This window comes from Talpa europaea, assembly GCF_964194135.1.
Source record: "Talpa europaea genome assembly, chromosome: 7".
NCBI classification, from domain to species: domain Eukaryota; kingdom Metazoa; phylum Chordata; class Mammalia; order Eulipotyphla; family Talpidae; genus Talpa; species Talpa europaea.
The window spans coordinates 122,036,186-122,056,546 of NC_140074.1; the positions used below are offsets into that span (position 1 = coordinate 122,036,186).

General features: G+C 42.4%; 1 protein-coding gene across 2 annotated transcripts in view; it reads right to left on the bottom strand.

Annotated features, from left to right (window-relative positions):
* Positions 1 to 379: 379 nt before the first annotated feature.
* Positions 380 to 20,361, bottom strand: part of GPATCH8 (G-patch domain containing 8) — a gene marked incomplete at both ends in the record, with an annotated part of 79,507 nt that continues 59,525 nt past the window's right edge. For both annotated transcript variants that reach the window (XM_084238886.1, XM_084238885.1), the window contains 2 exons: positions 380 to 4,271; positions 9,437 to 9,567. In XM_084238886.1, coding sequence (XP_084095012.1) covers positions 380 to 4,271; positions 9,437 to 9,567 — 4,023 coding nt within the window. The remainder of the gene's footprint in view (positions 4,272 to 9,436; positions 9,568 to 20,361) is intronic.

The window sequence follows — 20,361 nt, forward strand, 5'->3', positions numbered from 1 at the left end:
GCCAAAGTGGAAAATATTTCAAAATTTAGACGGAAAGAGCAGAGGATAAAAGGTAGGTGAAGGGGAGTATCTAAACTCGACAGTTTAGGGATGTTGCCACAGAGTAGGTGGGCAGCACTTATTGGTGTCCCCTAGTTTAGAAACACGGGGGGGGGGGGGGGGGGAGGAGACAAACAGACAGGGGGAGGGAAAAAAAATCCCTGATAGTAAACCCAAAGCAAACCTCAAATCTAAAACCACCCCCACAAGCCAAAATTCAATTCTTTGGCTGTCAGACACCGCCCATCCCAGCTTCTACTTGCTGGTATCAATGGCTCAACACCCCCAAGGGAACGTCTATGGGTTACCTTCCCTGGCCATCCTTAGGCTCCCACCCTACTCATGTGCCATGGCTGGGAGGGTGCTGCAGGTCCTGACCTGAGAAGATGGGGTGAAGTAGTGGGTGAAGGTGGAGGGCAGTGGCAGCTGCTGCAGCAGGCCGTGGGGCAAGTAGGGTAGGGTAGAGGGCAGCATGGGGGACAGGGTGGAAGGTGAAGGGTCCAGGATGGATGGCTGAGGCAGGAATGATGTGGATGGGATGGCTAGCAAGAAAGGTGGCAGGGTGGCCAGGGATGATCGAATGAGTGAGGTGAGATAAAGAAATGGGAGTCAGGTGTGGTTGGGGAATATGATGGACTTGGGCAAGTGGCTGGGGATGGGGATGGGGGTGAATGCCGATGGCGGCGGCGGCAGCCGCTGCATGATGCTGCAGGATGGCATGCTGAACAGTTGTGATGGAGGTGGCAGAGGCAGTGGCTGGCTGCTGAATGTGGATGGGCTGCAGGGCTGGAGTGGCTGGGGCCAGAGCAGCGGAGGCTGGAAAGGCCTTCACTTGCTTGGCCAAAAGCTGCTGCTGGATGTGTTGCTGTGCGGCCTGCTGGAGCTTGCTGTACTTCTCCATCTCCTCAGGGGTGAAGGTGATGGGCTGGCTCTCTAGGGGGGCCAGTGAAGCATCCTCGGCCCCATCAGCTGACTCAATACTAGGCTCCCCACTATGAGGTGCATAACTGGGGAAATGCTCAAGGTCTGGGGCAATAGGCAGCAAGCTAGATTCCACAGGGCCGGGTTGACTGCCACTATCCAAGGATTCTAGGGTGTCCCCATCACTGGGGTCAGGGAGGTAGTTATGGGAGATGGTTGGGTCCCCAGAATAGCAGTCAGAGTGCACTGGGGTGCTTAGTGGAGCCACAGGATGATCAGCAGTAGCTTCTTCAGACTTTGGCTCTTCTGGGGGTGAGTCTGATAAGGGGCCAGTGGTTTCCTCTGAGGGAAATTGATGTCCAAATGGGGCATCACTATTCCCTGAAGGTCCTTCCTCTGTCTCTGACTGCTCTTGCTCTTCTCCCCTTTCTAAGCCAGACTCTTCACATTTCTTGGTATTGGGTTTTCGGGTAGCTGGGAGCTTTCCTATCAACGGAAGGACAGGCTTATTACCCAGAGAAGGGGGTAGCTTGGGTCCAAAGTAGCCTTGTGGGGGGTCTTTGAGTTTGAGCCCAGCTTTATTAGGGGTGGCCAAAACTTCTTCACTCACACTGGTTTTCTTCTCTACCTTCCTTGACTGGATCTTCTCCAATAGCAGTTTGGCAGTGACAAAGTTCTTGTCTTCAGGGCTACAGTCACCTTCTGACCCCCTTCCTGTGCCAATGTTGCTATTCTGGGAGGGTGGGCCTGCCCCTTTACAGTCATCTCCTCTGCCATCTTCTTTCTTTCCAGAACCTTCCCCCCGGCCTGATCGGAAATAGTGTGGAGATTGGGAACGGTAGATTTTAGAGCGAATGAAGTCTCGACGCCCAGAACGCCTCTCCTCAGGGCTCTCATGACCCCAGGACCCCTTCCTGGAGCCCGATCTCTGGGAAGGGCTCCTGGTGCTGCGGCTGCGGTCCCGGCTATAGCTCCGGCTCCGCTGCCAGCTGTGGGCTGTAGTGCTGCGGCTTCTTCGTTTGCTCCGGCTGCGGCTACAACTGCTGCTGCGGCTACGGCCCCGGGATCTAGAGCGCTCCCTGGTATGACTCCGGGACCGACTCCTGGACTGACTGCAACTGAGGCTATAGTCATCATCAGATGATGAGTATTTGTGCCGCTTGGACCGGTGCTTGGAGCTGGCGTAGTCTGAGTCATCAGAGTCGTGGGAGCGCTTGGAGTGCCTTCGTGATCGGTCACTGTAGTCACTATAGCTGTCATCGGAGTAACTGCGCTGCCTGCTGTAGCAGCTCTGGTCCGAAGAAGCATCTGAGCTACTCGAGTAAGAGCGCCGGGAAGAGCGGCGTGAGGAATGGCGCCGGCCCGAGCGGGAGCGGCTACGAGAGTGCTCGCTGGCGGAGTCCTCCTCCTCCTCCTCCTCCTCCTCGCTGTACTGGGATGGAGACTTCGTGTGCGGCCGGCGTGAGGACGCCTCGTCACTCTCCTCGTCTCCACTGCTGGGCCGACTCCGACGGCTGGACCGGCTACTCCGTTTGGCGCTAGCTCTTCGCTGGCAAGACGCAGCGGGAGGCTCGCCTTTGTGCTTCCTTCCGCCGTGGTCCTGAGAGCTGCTACCGCCCCCACCTTCATCCTTTTTGCCACTGCTCCCCTCTTCCGCGGGGAGGGATCTCTGCTGGGAGTCATCTTGAGCTCGCCGTCGTCGTCTTGGGGGTGCCGGGCTACCACTTCCCGGGGGTTCCGTTTTGGGTCCCCGTTCAGAATCTGCCGGTGCGGATGACTTATTCTTCTTTCGTTTTCGTTTCTTGCGTTTCTTAGACTTCTCCCCGGACTCCGCCTTCGAGCTCTTCTCTTCTGAGTCAATCTTGTGTTTCCGTTTGTGTTTGCTGGATTTTTTGTGCTTCTTTTTCTTTTTGTGTCGGTGGGACTTCCCAGATCGTTCCTTCTTGCCAGGAAGGCTTCTCCCTGTATCTTCTGTCTCTGACCCGTGGCTGCCCCCAGGTTCCTGCTTATTCAGGCTGCTGCAGGCTGACCCTGAAGCAGCTGCATCCATTCTGCCTCCTGCATCATGTTCGACATTCTCTGTCCCCTCCTTGCTTTTATTTGGCTCACCAGGATCAAGGCTTTGGAGGTGGTCCTTTGAGGAACTGCCCATGTCCTTTGGTTTTTCTGTCCCTCTAGTTCTGGTATCCTTGTTCCTTGAAAGTTTAAAGTCAAAGTATAAAGGGTTACAACTGTATGAAATGGAGGGTTCCGCCTTGGTGAAAATTAATAGTTCCGATGGCCACTGGAGGGCGGTGCTTTCATCTTTGCTCAAAACTGGGAAGAATGGACCAGTAGGATGTTTGGGTCCCTCTTGGCTTTCTTTCCCTGCTGAGGTGGCCTGAGAAGTTTCTTTAGAAGGGTTAGACTCATATACTTGGATCTCTGAAGCCTTCTGACCCTGACTGTCTAAACTCTGCTCACTCAAATCCCCTCCTGAGGCCTTCTTTGTCTCAGTTTTGCTTGCAGGCTCTGAGGGTTCAGCCACACTGATTTCCAGCTGCTGTTCAGAGACTTCACTAACTGTCTTTTCTGCCCCTTGGCTTGCTGTCACCTTGATGCAGCCTTTAGGCTTGGGTGAACTGCTTTTTTTGCTCTCTAGGGTGTTCTTTGGATGTGTACTATTGTCACCTTCCATTTGTTCACTAGCTCTCATAAAGAGTAAGAAGGGAAAATTAGGCTTTACCTTGCAGTGTGCTGGGGGGATGTAGTGATAATACTCTGGCTCTGTAGCCCCAGCTCCTTCTTCTCGCTTCATTCTTTTTAACTTAGATAATGTTGAGGCAAGGGACCCTCCATCCTGAGGATCTTCATCCTCTTTTTTACCATCAACATTACTGCTACCATCAGTGTCTCCCACCTTCTGTAGCCCTTGATCAGAACCCTTCTCATCAGTTTTTGTTCCATCTTCAGAGGTCCCTTCCTCTGCATGGTCCTTAAAAACTGATGCTATTGATTCAAGTTTAACAGGAGCCTTCTTGGCAAAAGAAAATGACACTCCTAACTTTTGTAATGGGGTCCCCAGATTATTCTTAATGCCAAAACTGATGCCTTGGGAGGCTAACCCAGGAGCTTGTGTCAGTCCAGTGGTATTAGGGATTTGTACTGCAGTGAAAGGGCCTCCTTTATCTGTGGAGAATTCAGATCCCAGGCCGCAAGCAGCAGTGGCACTTGTGGCACTGTTTGTCGCTGATTCATCTTTATCATCATCTCCACCTTCTTCATCTACAGCCACTGTGGTTGGTCTGAACATAGGACCACTTCCAGGTGCACTGTATATGGTTTAGAAAATGAAGCAACAACAACAAACAAACAAGTTTAGGGGAACATTTCATAGATCTTACAAAATACTTCTATGTTCTACTATTCATCACAGACAGGTCTCAAAGAGAGTTGTAGTCACTCCCTATCCCCGTGCTAATGATGGATGTCAGGCAATAAGTCTCTTATTGTCAATCTACCATGCCTAATACTTAGGGCTAGCCAGTTAAATTGCTTTTTATCCTACTCTGTCTAAAATATACAAAAAGTGAGGCTCATCACACAATTCAAACAATCTATCATTAACATTGATTCAGTCTATGAGTTTTGTATACATTCTCATTTCTTATTGTATCATTCTACCCAATAATATACTATCAACACAGGAGTGAACCTCTACTTAAAGGCTGTACTTAATTCAGTTTAAAAAAAAAAATCTTAATTTTCTTTTGTGTTTTCTAATTTCATTTTTTTAAAAAGTGCATATAGCTTCTGAGATAAACATAGAACCCTCAATACATCTGTTTTATAACTAACAGTCTGTGACCATCTCCTGGGCACCATACCCAAGCATTTGCTTTGAGTTTGTGATACATTCTTGACGTTCAATACAATAATTGTGATGCTATCAACCATTTTCTGAGCTTTGACAACAAGAATGATGAGGAGCAAAGTCAGTGTTTTAAGCTCTTGCCACATCTGAAATTTTTTAGTGTGTGGTCTATAAAAATATCTCTCAATCCAAACTAAAAATTGAATGGAATAAGATATCTATTTGGATGAAGTTCTTGTTATCTGATCCCCAGATACCAGTTGTCCAAAACTGAGGGAACAAATGTATTTGGATAAGTGGTATTGTTTGCTGTCTGATCTGCTATTGGAAGACAAGAACGCAGTAAGATTTGGATAGATGAGGTAACACTCACTGTGTCATGGAAGTTATCCCTCTGCAAAGAAACCCTCAAACTCAATTAAAAGGGTACTTATTTTGATTGCTTGCTTAGTCTTTGCCATGTTACTTCGATAATACTACGATAGTGCATTACTCCTAGGTTAATGAACTACATGATGATGGATCAAAACCTTTTATTCTGGGTCTCCCTGATGATGCAAGGGTTAAGCCCCAGCACTATCAAGCTATTGCCAGCCACTGCAGCATGAATTCAATCCCCAACCTGGGAGCTGACCCACATGGCACAGCAGACCTCTCCTGTCTCTCCTGCCGCTTCTCTCAGCAGTGTATTTCAGTAGATCTGACTGTTTTGCTCCCCACTCTGTCTCTGGTGAATCCGCTCACCCCCCACACCTCTGGCCTACATCCTAATTCTTGTATGCATAAATAAATAAATAAAAGAAATCTTAAAAAAAAAAAAAAAGAATTAACAAACAACAACCACCACAAAACACCTTTTATTCTTCCAAGAGGTTACTTGGTCATCTTTTAACTGCTTATTTGAACTGAAAGTCATCTCTGAAGAGAAACATTATGTCCTAAACTAGATAACGGCCTGTTATATACTTTTTAAGGTTGTACCCTGTAATACACGCAAAGGTGTGTTTACTATATGAAGAGCTGCCAAAGGAATTAAAATCAGTTTACTGACAGTTGAATTAAACATTGGCTCTTATAGCTTAATTATGTTTCAAAACTTACACTATATGTTTTTTCTCCCTTCCTTCTTCCTCCACAACACAAGAGAAATAAGTAATAAAAGGATCCAAAGACAAAAAATAAATTGAGGGGGCCTCCCTGGTGACGCAAGGGGTTAAGACGTAACCTATGAAGCTATTTGCAGCACTGTAGCACGAGTTCAATCCCCAAACAGGGAGCTACCCACATGGCGCAGCAGACCTCTCCTGACTTGCCCACTGCTCCCCTCAGCAGTGTACTTCAGTCAATCTGCCTGTTCTGCTCCCCACTCTGTCTGTGGTGAATCCTCTCAACCCCCACATCCCTGGCCTGTACCCCAGTTTTTGTATGTATAAATAAATAAATCATTTAAAAAAATTTAGTAAGTTCAAGAAATTCGATTCTGGCTCCACCTTAGCTATAAACATTTTTTTTTTTTAAACTCACATTTCTTTCTTTTTTGTTTTTAAAAGGTTTATTTATTTATACAAGCACTGGGTATAGTCAGAGACATGGGAGGGTGAGAGAATTCACCAGAGCCAAAGCGGCGAGTAGAACAGGCAGAGTGACGAAGTACACTGCTGAGGGGAGCAATGGGCGGCAGGAGAGGTCTGCGCGCCATGTGGGACACTCACCCAGTGGCTGGGGATCGAACTGGTGCTGCAGAGGCTGTGGGCAGCTTTGCAACCCAACGCTCAACCGCTGCGCCACCGGGGAGGCCCTTAGCTATAAACTTTTAATAGCTAAAAGTTTCAATAACAGTTTCTCTTTCTGAGCTGGAAAGGATCATGCTCAGCGAAATAAGCCAGAAAGAAAAAGAAAAATACCGGATGGTCTCACTCATAGTAGGAATCTAGAAAACCTAAATAAGGAACCAGGACAAAGAATAACTATAAGAAAGATAAAATCAAAATCAACAAACAACTATAAACCAGAGATACATTATTGGGGGAGGGGAGTGGGGAAAGGAGGGATTGGGGCCAAAATAAGGGGGGTGCAATTGTATGGGGAATATAAAAATTAAAAAAAAATTAAAAATTAAAAAATAGTTTCTTTTTTTTTAAATTTTTTTTAAAGATTTATTTATTCATACAAGCACTCAGAAGCGCGGTACAGTCAGAAGCGCGGGAGGGTGAGAGAATTCACTAGAGCCAGAACGGAGAGTAGAACAGGCAGAGTGAGGAAGTAAACTGCTGAGGGGAGCAGCAGGTGGCAAGAGAGGTATGCACGCCATGTGGGACCCTCAACCGGTGACCAGAGATCGAACCTGCGCTGCAGAGGCTGCGGGCAGCTTTGCAACCCAGTGCTCAACCGCTGCGCCACTGGGGAGGCCCAATAGTTTCTTTCGATTGTAATCAGTTCCTTCCTTTGGTCCTGGACAGTTATTAAAAATAAACATAATGGCCTAAGTCTTTCCTATTGAGTAACATACATCATGAATGTTCAGATGATCAAAATTGGGTCCCTAAATTCTAGTTGCGTGAATATTTAGTCGTAGGTGGAGTAAACTTCATGTAAGGTTAAAAACCAGCCCCAAACTGATAATCAACAAGAACCATGAATGAACATTAAAAAGAATACTCAAGGAGGGGCCTCCCTGGTGGCTCAAGGGGTTAAGTACCACACTATGAAGCAACCCACAGGCCTCTGCAGTATGAGTTAGATTCCCGGCCGGCCAGAGAGATACCCACATGGTGCAGCAGACCTCTCCTGTCTTGCCTGCTGCTCCCCTCAGTAGATTTCAGTAGATTTGTCTGTTCTGCTCCCCACTCTGTCTCTGGTGAATCCTCTCACCCACCGCATCTCTGGCCTGTACCCCAGCTCTCATATGCATGAATAAATCTTTAAAAAAAAAAAAAGAATACTCAAGGAGACAAGAACCTGAGAGGAATAAGTGGACAGAATTCTCCAGGTTTCATTTAGTACTACTAAAACGTGTAACACTTGAATCTGTGACTCAGTAGTTTGTTTTTTTCTAAAGATTTTCTTTTTTTATTTATGCATACAAGAATTGGGGTGTGTGCCTCCCCTGGTGGCGCAGGCGGTTGAGCACCGTGCTGTGAAGCTGTCCGCAGCCTCTGCAGCACTGGTTTGATCCCGGCCGGTCGGCAAGGGTCCCACATGGTGCAGCAGACCTCTCCTGTCTCTCCCGCTGCTCCCCTCAACAGTGTATTTCATCAGTCTGCCTGTTCTGGTCCCCACTCTGACTCTGCTGAATCCTCTCACCCTCCCATGCATCTGGCCTGTACCCTGGTTCTGGTGTAAAATAAATAAATAAATCTTTAAAAAAAAAAAAAAACTGGGGTGTAGGCCAGAGGTATGGGGGTGGTGGTGAGAGGATTCACCAGAGATAGTGGGGGGCAGAACAGGCAGATCTACTGAAATACACTGCTGAGCAGCAGGCAAGACAGGACTGATCTGCTGCACCATGTATGTTAGCTCCCAGGCTGGGGATCGAACTCATGCCGCAGTGGCTTGATAGCGCTAAGACTTTAACCCTTGCACCACCAGGGAGGATCCCATGACTCAGTAGTTTTTAACTAAATTTTAAGTAAGCTTTAAATAACTAAAGTTGGTTTTTTTTTTTTTAAAGATTTATTTATACAAGCACTGGGGTACAGGCCAGAGGCTCGTGAGGATGAGAGAATTCACCAGAGACAGAGTGGGGAGCAGATCAGGCAGAAGAACCGTGGTACACTGCTGAGGGGAGCAGCGGGTGAGACAGGAGAGGTCTGCCTTGCCATGTGGGAATCTCCCTGGCCAGTTGGGAATCGAATGGTGCCACAGAGGCTGTGGACAGCTCCACAGAGCTGCACTCAACCCACTGCACCACTAGGGAGGCCCTAAATAACTAAATTTTAAATAACTTTTTAAACTAAGATTTAAATAAAACAATATTGTAATATATGTGCATTTTCTACTAAGAAGAATGTTAAAGAATGGAAACAGTTGCATAACTTATTCAGTGTGTTATAGTCATTCTTTTATAATCATTTTTGCTTTAATAATTTAATTGCGGGCCTCCCTGGAGGCGCAGCGGTTGAGCACTGGGTTGCGAAGCTGCCTGCAGCCTCTGCGGTGCCGGTTCGATCCCCGGCTGCTCCCAGGCCACCAGAGGAGGGTCCCACATGGCGCGCAGACCTCTCCTGCTGCCCGCTGCTCCCCTCAGCAGTGTACTTTGGTCCTTCTGCCTGCTCTGCTCCCCACTCTGGCTCTGGTGAATTCTCCCGCGCTTCTGACTGTACCCAGTGCTTATATAAATAAATAAATAAATCTTTTTAAAAAATTAAAAAAAAAATCATTTAATTGCCCCTCACAACAATTATTAGTAAACTGTTTTATCATCTTCATCTAATAGATAAGGAAAATGAGACCTAACATTCAGGTAATTAAGACCATACAGATAGGATATAGCCTCAAAGTGCAATTTCTTAAACAGCATATTAAACTCCAAGCATAGCTATGTTTTTAGTTTGAATGAAGGATCCGTTAAAAATTTAAGGATTATAATTATTTGTACAACCCTCTAAGAGAAAATATCCTCACCATTCAGCTTGTTTTCTTTGCTCTGCCAACTCATGGAGTCGTCTGAGGGCCTTTTCCTGCTTCTTCTCATCCTTGCGGGATCTTGAAGAGACATTTCGAGCAAACTCTCTCTGCTTGAGATCTTTCAATCTCTGGGGTAACAGAAAAAAAGGAACAGAGGGTGGGTGATTTAGAATAACTTGGGGGTCCTAACAGCAAGGCCTTTTAAGGTATTTACCCTCAATTGAGTGGCTACTGTAGAACACATTGTTATACTCTCTTATGGTAAGAAAACATAATGCTTCATTACTTTGGATAAAACACTTGAAAAAAGTATCTGAATTTCTAAATAGGACAGTATACCATTTGCTTCATTGGGCAAAATAAAATGATTTCAGAAGCAATAAGCAAATTTCAGAACACTTGGAGGAAAGAAAAGGAACTATTTAATCACCTGCTCTTCCCAGATGCAAAACTAGACAAACAGAACATGAGATAAATTTTAATAACATAAGCCAAAAGAGAACAGAAAGGGGTTAAGCTAAGTACAGAAAATTACCCAGGTGCAAGATCTTAAAAAGCAATGTACAGCTTACATGGGGAGGTTATTTGAATCAGAACAAATAGAAAACATACTTTTATTTCACCATAAAAAGGTGCTCTTATTTCTTTTCCGCATCAACAGTTTTCCTGTAACTATCAAACAAACCATCTTCCAATGCTAGCATGTCCAGAATTCACCAGTCTGACCACTCTGATCTGGTCAGTCTGTTGAAATTTGAGAGTAATATGTGTGAACTTTTCATTCCATCATGGCCCTGAGAGGAACATCCAGGGAATGAGGAGGGAAAATAGAGGTAAGTCAAAGAATTTACTGCTTAAAATCCTGATAAAAGAATGAGTCTATAATTTTCCTTAAAACAAAATGACAGTAACCAAAAAAAGAACAGTGCCATGACACACTGATGAGAGTCCAGACATCTCTATCTGCACTAAAGTCAGAACTAAAATTATTTTCAACACACTAGAGAATATAAAAAACAAGCAAAACAAAACAAAACATATACATTTAGCCTATGTTTTTACAACAGCATTGGGAAAAGGAATTTGACCCGATATAAAGTGGACATTGCTTTGTGGGAAGGCATGATGTTCAACAGACACAGAAATTTTCTTATCTAAAATTTATGAAATGTGTTTTGAATATTTTTGAATTGGGAGGGAAATAGGGTGAAAAGACACACACAAAAAAAGATATACAGCTAAGACACTAGTAGAAAAACTCACTCTTGTGATCTGGGCTCCCAAATTAGAAGGAATTGCTTTCAATACATCAGCTGAAAATGTCACATCACAAAGAAAAAAAAGTAAAAAATAAAACAAGAGTGGAAGAGAAAAAAAAATAAAGCAAGCATTACTACACAAGCTCTCTTAGTGAATCTGCAAACTATTATAGTGAACAATCAGGGACAAAGCCATCAACTCTAAAAGGGCTGGGGAGAAGTGAAGCAGCTGTACAACACATATGTGTACGTACACACAGACTGACACAGCAATAATCCCTCTAGAGAAATGGAACTATCTGTATTTCTTCAGGAAAAATGGTTACAGAAGTTTAAAACTAAAGACCACTGCTGTCTAAAAGCAGATTCTTATTTTCATTTATCTTTATTTTTATTTTGGGGAAGTTCAAATAACCAACAGCTGGCATTTTTTTTCATTTCTAAAGCTGGCTGTCCAGAATTAAGATTTTTTTTAAAATAAAAACTATCTCAAGAGAAAGGATTAACTATTTTAATTAATTAAACATTTAATTCCAACTTCCTCCTTCTGAGAATGGGGTCTATCATATTTTTGGCCATGAACTCAAACATTTACAGGTTTTCTAGCCAAGCTTTAAATGGAATGTAAGTATTTCTCCTAGCTGCGATCTTCTCCCTAGCCATCCTGTAAGCCAGGAAAACTTCCCCATGCTTAGTCATTTCTTTCCACTTAACAATATTTCATCATTTTTAGGAGTTAATTCACAAATTATAGATCACTGTCCATTTTATAAGTCTCCAGGCCAAGTCAGAGAGAGATTAGGATTTCCAATCATTTAGTAGTCACTTGATGCATCCTTGAAGTTGAAGGGACAGGATTATGTCTACATCATCCTAAAGACACCTTAACTCAAATTCCTCCCACACTTTATCTGGAGGTGGGAAGGGAAGAATATCAATGGAATATCAATAAAACAAATCCAAATTGCAGTCCCTGCTAGACAAAATTATCCTGGTACTTTATTTGGAATAGAAAACACTCCCACAATCTCCTTTACAATGTATGGTCAAGTCCAGAGTCTCAAAAGTAGAATAGGGAATCCCAGAATTCTAGCCCAAACCTTAGAGACAGGGTTTAGCAACTCACCCAAATCCAAAATGTACATAAAGTCTCTCAGAGGAGGGTGTTCTCAGGATAAAAATGGATTCCTAAACTTCAATGTCTCTCCGAAGTACTCAAGGTCAAATTAAAATTCCCTTCACAGGAAGGTAGGATTATTCTTTATAAAAGACAGGATTTTTTTTTCCTGAACTGTATAGTACTCTGTCATAGCACTCATCTAGTCAACCATATTTCGCTTTTACTAGTACTTATTCCTGTCTTTCAGAATGGTAGTATGTGTAAAGCTTCAGAGTCAGAAAAACTTGGGTTCAAATCCATTACTTGTTAGTTAAGTGGTTTTACCTCGCTAAGCTCCAGTTCTTTCATTAGAAAAACAGGGCTATCTAGCAAGATTTATGAAATTGTCAAAATAAATGTAGAATAGTATGTCAAATTTGTTCAATGCTGACCTTCCCCCTTATTTTTGTAATCAACACTTAAGTAACTGGAGCACTACTTGAATCTACAGAGATGTCTGGTAAAGGCCTGGTGAATGAGTTGATTAAAAATGATCCTTGAATTTTCCCCACATACATTTTTTACCACCTATAGGGGAGGGTGATATAATATTTTCATGTTTCTACAAGAGATATACTCAAATTTTATTTAATATGGGTTCCTTAGCTATTACTCTCATAGTAACAAAAGTTTATTCTTTAGAGAATCAAAAAGGCAGGTAAGCTCCCTTAGTTCTGGGAAAAATCAGGCCTTTCTCACTGATTTTCATGTACATGGTAGCTGGAATTTCCATTAAATTCCCTAAAAGACTAGAGGAAAGATCTTTAAAAATAACCCATCCACTTGCTGGATCACCTGCTTGAAACACACATCCACTTGCAACTAAGGTTCTTTAGGATAAAGGCCACTTCAAATAGAAATGTCATGCCAATTCTTAAAACACAAACACCTTGTTTGGCAGAAAAATGTCTACCGCAGACATGAACAAACTTCTGCTCCACTATCCAATTCTGAACACATTAGAGAAGGGAAATGAGAATCTCCTAAATATCACCAAGTTTTCAACAGGCATAATTACTTTGCCCACATTACCAATAATGTGGAGTGTCAAAAGCAAGGAGCAGCACTGTTCAATCTAAATTATAGTCAGCTGGGATGTGCATAGTTCTGCATAGTTTTCCCTAGCAATAAAAGATAATAAAGGTCTGAGTCAAAATGTTTTTTAATCTTTTGATAACTCTTCTATCAAAACAAAACTTGATGCTGTAAGTTTCTGACTCTGTATACTTTACTAGAATAAATATGGCTATCTTTGCCAAGTATTTCAACTGATTATCTCAATTTAAATACTAAATCCATTGTTTCCATTTGAAGGGAATTTCAGACATTAAAAGCAGGCAATTCAAAGCAGAGAGCATTTCCTGCTTGCCACTGAAAGTCCTATGTTCTAATATGATTTCTCTTCAACTTTGAAGAGAAAACCTGACTTCTCTCTCTTTAGGGTCACAGATTATTCATGATTTCTTTCTTTTACCAGAGAGTAACCCCATTCTTCTAGAACAGGGACTCAAGTTTAGTCTTTGTAGCTAATCCTACAAAACACACACCCTTATCTATGGCACAAAAGAGATGCTCAACAGACATTTATCAAACTGGTTACTATTTTTTAAAAAGATTTATTTATTTATGCACACAAGAGCTGGGGTGTAGGCCAGAGGTATGGGAGGGGTGTGTGTGTGAGAGGATTCACCAGAGACAGAGTGGGGAGCAGAACAGGCAGAATGACTGAAATACACTGCTAAGAGGAGCAACAGGTAAGAGAGATCTGTTGAGTCATGCGGATCAGCTCCCTGGCCAGGGATCGAACTCATGCTGAAGTGGCTGCCAATAAATAGCTTCCTGGTGCTGAGACTTAACCCCTTGCACCACCAGGGAGGCCCCCAAACTGGTTACTATTTTAAAATGAGTTTTAAAATAAGGAATACATACATATACTTTTATCTATTATTTATTGGTTATAAACAGAGATGGGAAAGAGTAAAAGGGGTGGCTATTTGCACCTCAATCTCATTCTGGCTAAACATAATCTGGCCTATTTTGATCCTCAATTTCTCCTTTTCCTCTATGTCAACAATCCTGCATACCCAAAATATATGACCCTTTTATCCAGGTTCTTCCCTTTCATATAATAACATTAATATGATTTTTCTCTCCCTTCCCACACTGGAATAAGCATGTACTATAGTTCTTTCTTGGCCAGGATACCCTGATTCAAGTCTCAGTGGCTGATGCTTCTGGATGAGGTCATCCAAGACATCACCATGTGGTGAGGAAGCAAAATGACCAGGAGAGAACATAGGAAGCTTCAGCTTCCTTCCTCAGGGAAGGAAGGTTATAGTTGAGTGGTGTAGGAAATTCAACTTACTGGATAGTAGATGTAAATTTTTTCTTTTGGCACATGCATATCGGTAAATGATGAAAATGTATTTTATTAATAAAGTATATGAAACATTTGGTAACAGAAAACCAAACCCTAATGTTGATTAGAGACACTGAAAAAATCTGAGAAAAACAAAAGTAGACATTCTTTTCACTGGGCAAGAGTAGTATCATTAGTCATTTATGATAATACTTACCAATTATACCCAATTACTTTGCAAAAACAGTGGCTATTAATATTAGATGAGTATCAAACTAATTTGTTATAAAATTAGTGAGAAATACTTGCTTTATTTTGTTCAGAAATTCAGCAAAAGCCTTAAAAGTATGGTATATTCTTAAATATAATGTGTGCCTGGTTTAGTATTTATTCTCATACACACACACACACACAAATGTGTATGTACAGTCACCATCACCAAAATTTAAGCTGGATGAGGTTTTAAAAATAAATTTGACATGGAATTACATACCACAAAATGTACTCAAATTGTAAAACTTAGTGGGTTTTATTGCATTCTAATAGCTGAGCAACCATCACTACTATCATGTTTTTGAACATATCCATTACCCTTAAAAGAAATACACATTAGCACTCACTCCTCATTGCCCCCTTCTACCCACTTCCTGGCAACCTGATCTTCTTTTCTTTATCAATTTGTTTAAAATGAAATCATATAATATGGACTCTTTATGATTCTTTCACTTAGCATATTATATCCAAGGTTTGTGCATAATCTACTGATCAGTAAGCTATTCCTTTTTGTTGCTGAATAATATTCCATGGTGTACATATATCACAATTTATCCATTCATCAGTTGATGGATATTTGGGTTTTTTCTGCTTTGGGGCCATTTATAAATAATGCTGCTATGAAATAAAACTACAATGCATTCAAGTTCTGAGATGAATTCTTCTCTTCATACTTGCTTTGCTTCTCAAAGTATACTCTCTTCAGACATGAACTGTAGTAGTCTGTAAGTCAACATTTATGACATTTTGAGTTTCATAAGTACTTACTTTATGATTTTTCTTAACCTATTTCAAGTCTTTACAATAATTAATTTATGGTTTCCTAGGATAAATACTCTAAACACCTAAAATGTAGAGTACTTATGGAATATCTTCATTCTGATCCAAGTGGTTTAACTTCTTAGAAGGGTTATTTCCTATTTAATTTAGCCCTAGAATTATCTACTTAGCCCTAGAATTACCTTTTTATTTATTTACTTTTGACCTTCCTCTAAGAAATATCATAGAAGCAGTGAAAAATGAGCCCAGATGGCATTTCTTGAGTGGCTTGCTTGAGAGATATATCCAATTGGTTATGATGTGTTTACTGTCCTGATGCCATATGTAACAAGCATACAGAGGATCAAATACAGTAAAGCGATCTTGAGGCAAAAATTCAATCAGTAAACAGTGAAACATCAAAAGGAACGTGACCATTCCAAACTTGAAAAAAGTTCATGTGAAGTCCAAAATGATTATTCCTTCTATCACCAAGGAACTTCTTCGACAACACTCTTCAACTCAGAATGGTTTTTTTTTTTTTACGATTTATTTATTTTTATACAAGAGTTGGGGTAAAGGCCAGAGGAGCGGGAGGGTGAGAGGATTCACCAGAGACAGAGCAGGGAGCAGAACAGGCAGACAACCGAAATACACTGCTGATGGGAGCAGCGGGCGCGACAGGAGAGGTCTGCCACGCCACGTGGGAATCTCCCTGGCTGGCCAGAAATGGAACCCGCGCTGCAGAGGTTGTGGACAGCTTCACAGTGCTGCGCTCAACCCACTGAGCCAGCGGGGAGGCCTTTGTTTCACTTTTTCTGTAACAAGAAAAACTCTAAAACGTGTTCCTTAGTGCATGCAATAGTCAACTAAGAGTAAATACTGCTGTCAAAAAGTAATTATAATAGTTTAGACAGTGTTAACTACATCATGCAGTGAGGCTCTATTATGTATAATTTAGAATAGAGATGGCTGCTATAATAGACTTAGTTCAACCATTTAAAGCTCAAGAAACCACTTGAACTTTTTATAGCTTAAACAGACCTTGGTACTAAATGACTATAAAAGAATTAAAAGTCTTTTTAAAAATATTAAAAAGTACAGGGGTTTCATATTAAAGTGATTTTAGTAGAAAACAGAGGTAGACAGAAAATACAGAGGCAGGTTGAAAGGATTTTTTCCTTTGACAAATATTTTGATTCTTTCTACAAGTTAAAGGGATTTCTTAAAGCTCCTTTACAGTATGGGATTCTGATAACTGGATCTGACTACCCTAGACATCTTTTCATTGCAAGGAATTTGGACCTGACATTAAGGAGGAATAGGGAGGTAGCTTGTCACTGTGCTATTTCCTTAGTGTCAATCAACCAGAAGCTGTGGGAATGGATGTGGTGAGAAGGGAAAGTTACAGGCCTGGGTTACATACTCAAATATTTGGAGAGGTTTGGCAGGTAACATCAAGATTTGTACAGGTTGTTAAGAGAAAAGATGAAGTGGAGATCACAGCTAATTGGAAAAGGAACAAATGCCTTTTTAAAGAGACAGCAACTATCCAGCTTTAACCAACTATTATGTTGAAATGTAAGCCCAATGTTTTCACAGATATTTTCAAGATAAACAGAAATTGAATTATATAGTATCTCACTTTAAAAAATTGGGAAGGGTCTCCCCTGGTGGCGCAGCGGTTGAGCGCTGGGTTGCGAGGCTGCCCACAACTTCTGCAGCGCCGGTTCATTCCCCAGCCGCTAGTGAGGGTCCCACAAAAAAAAAAAAAAAATAAAAAGGGGAAGCAATGAGATTGAAGGGGAAAAACAAAACTAAGACCATAAAAGCCAGAGGAAAAAACCTGTGTTAACAATTTGTAATCTCTATGTACTAGAGGCTAATGAGGACATACCCTATTGGCACAAATAAAAGAGCAAAGTTGGAAGAATCACAAATAGGTAAGACTCCACCAAGAAAGAAAAGCAGTGCTAAAAGGCTCTATTCCTGTGCTGCTAAAAGGAGAATGTTCTCTGGAGTTTGAATTTCAGGGCATCTGAAAAGCTAAAGAAAATGGTTTCCATTGTCATGTCCATTAGGAGACTTTTATTTTTTTAAAGAAATGCAAAATAATTAAAGAGGCAAGGAGGTAGGAAGGGAAATATGCTTATATTTAAAATTTAATTTTAACTTATAACTAAGTCAACAAAGATTAAGAGAAGATGAACGATAATGTTTACTGAGTACTATGGAATATCAGCTATAAAAGACTAACTTAGGTAAAAGAAAATTACAGATTGGGTTAATTCTTGAGGAATAGAAATGAGTATCCTTGGAGAACTCAAAATGTATTTCAACTGTCACAAATGAGTGTTAACTGCTGAGTCAGTCACAATGCCTAACTAGCTTTTTCATTTAAAGATCAAGTTGGGCCTTAGTATTTATATATTAGTGACTTTCTTCACAAAATATCTTGGAAAACTAGTAAATAGTGAGGCACATAATAACACCAAATCAAAAAATAGAAAATCATCACTAATGACGGTGACCATGTAGCCCCTTCTTAAAAGATTGTGTTTAATTAAGATAAGGGTATGTTGGGCCTCCCCGTTGGCACAGCGGTTGAGCGCTGGGTTGCGAAGCTGCCTGCGGCCTCTGCGGCGCCTGTTAGATCCCTGGCTGCTCCCCGGCCACTGGAGGAGGGTCCCGCAAGGCGCGCAGACCTCTCCTGCTGCCTGCTGCTCCCCTCAGCAGTGTACTTCGGTCCTTCTGCCTGCTCTGTCCCGCATGGCGCGCAGACCTCTCCTGCCGCCTGCTGTTCCCCTCAGCAGTGTACTTCGGTCCTTCTGCCTGCTCTGCTCCCCGCTCTGGCTCTGGTGAATTCTCTCACCCTCCCGCGCTTCTGACTGTACCCAGTGCATGTATAAACAAAACAAGCAAACAAACAAACAAACAAACAAATAAATAAAACATGCCTCTAAAAAAAAAAAAATCAGGGTATGTTTAGGATCCTGCCAAAACTAGTGATTATCACTAACATTATAGATTATTTCTCTGGGAATTTTTTTTTTTAAACAATTTTCTTTTTCTTTTTCTTTTTATTATTTATTTATTTATTTATTTATTTATTTATTTATTTATTTATTTATTTATACAAGCATTGGGTACAGTCAGAAGCGCGGGAGGGTGAGAGAATTCACCAGAGCCAGAGCAGGGAGCAGAACAGGCAGAACGATGAAATACACTGCTGAGGGGAGCAGCAGGCGGCAGGAGAGGTCTGCTGCACCATGTGGGACCCTCGCCAGTGGCCGGGGATCGAATCAGCGCTGCAGAGGTTGCAGGCAGCTTCGCAGCCCAGCGCTCAACCACTGCGCCACCAGGGGAAGCCCTGGGAATTTTTTTTAAAAGATTTATTTATTTATGCATACAAGAGCTGGGGTACAGGCCAGAGATGGCAGGGTGAGAGGATTCACCAGAGATAGAGTGGGGAACAGAACAGGCAGACTGACAGAAATACACTGCTGAGGGGAGCAGCGGGCAAGACAGGAGAGGTCTGCCTCGCCATGTGGGTTGCTCCCTGGCCAGCCAGGGATCGAACTCGTGCTACAGAGGCTACGGATTGCTTCACAGTGTGGTGCTTAACCCCTTGCACCACCAGGGAGGACCCTCTCCGGGAAATTTAAATGATGAAAATTTGATGGAAGATGCAAACTAGGGATTACTAAAATAGGCTTGAACGTACTTACCTATTATCTCAGATTCATAATAATCCTGTGTGCCTTCCTGGAAGACAAGACAGGGTGTCTTTATGATTTTAGAACATGAATTTGGAAAATGGTAGGTCCATTTGTATGGTAAGTCCATATCCATCAAAGAGGAATGAAAAATAGGACCTAAATAACCTCTTTCTAAGGGGTTGTTTAGTATTGTACCAAGGTCAATTAATGTTCCTTAGAAATTCTAATTGCAGGGAAGGTTGAATTATAAAGATTTAGACTGTGTATTTTTTTTAAGTATATATATTTTTTTCATAAGATTTTATTTATTTATTTATTCATTCATTCGTTCATTTATTTATTTATTTATACAAGCACTGGGTACAGTCAGAAGTGCGGGAGGGTGAGAAAACTCACAAGAGCCAGAGCGGGGAGCAGAGCAGGCAGAAGGAACAAAGCACACTGCTGAGGGGAGCAGCGGGTGGCAGGAGAGGTCTGCGCGCCATGTGGGACCCTCCCCCGGTGGCCAGGGAGCAGCCTGGGATCGAACCAGTGCTGCAGAGGCTGTGGGCAGCTTCGCAACCCAGCGCTCAACCGCTGCGCCACCAGGGAGGCCCATATATATATATATATATATTTTTTAAAGATTTATTTATGCATACAAGAACTGGGGTACAGGCCAGAGGTGGCGGGAGAGGGTGAGAGGACTCACCAGAGATAGAATGGGGAACATAACAGGTGGATTACTGAAATACACTGTTGAGGGGAGCAGCAGGAAAGACAGGAGAGGTCTGCTGTGCCATGTGGATTCCCCTAGCTGGGGATCGAACTCATAATGCACTGGCTGCAGACTTAACCTCTTGCGCTACCAGGGAAGCCCCCTTAAAAGTATATTTTTAGTATTCTCTTTCAAGATTCTACCATTTGCATTAAGACAGCAGTATAAAGAAAGATGAAAAAGCCTATACTTCAACCAAATAAAAGACATGTCACCAAAAAATAACAAACTCATACATTAGTTGTTTTTTTTTAAATAACTACCATGGGGGGCCTCCCCGGTGGCGCAGCGGTTGAGCTCTGGGTTGCGAAGCTGCCCGCGGCCTCTGTGGTGCCGGTTCGATCCCCGGCTGCTCCCCGGCCACCGGAGGAGGGTCCCACATGGCACGCAGACCTCTCCTGTCGCCCGCTGCTCCCCTCAGCAGTGTACTTCGGTTCTTCTGCCTGCTCTGCTCCCCGCTGTTGCTCTGGTGAATTCTCTCACCCTCCCGCGCTTCTGACTGTACCCAGTGCTTGTACAAACAAACAAACAAACAAATAAATAAAACATGCCTCTATTAAAAAAAATAATAATAAAAAAAAAAACTACGATGCGCTTTTGACCAAAGTGAAGAAATTAGCTCACATGCATTCATTAA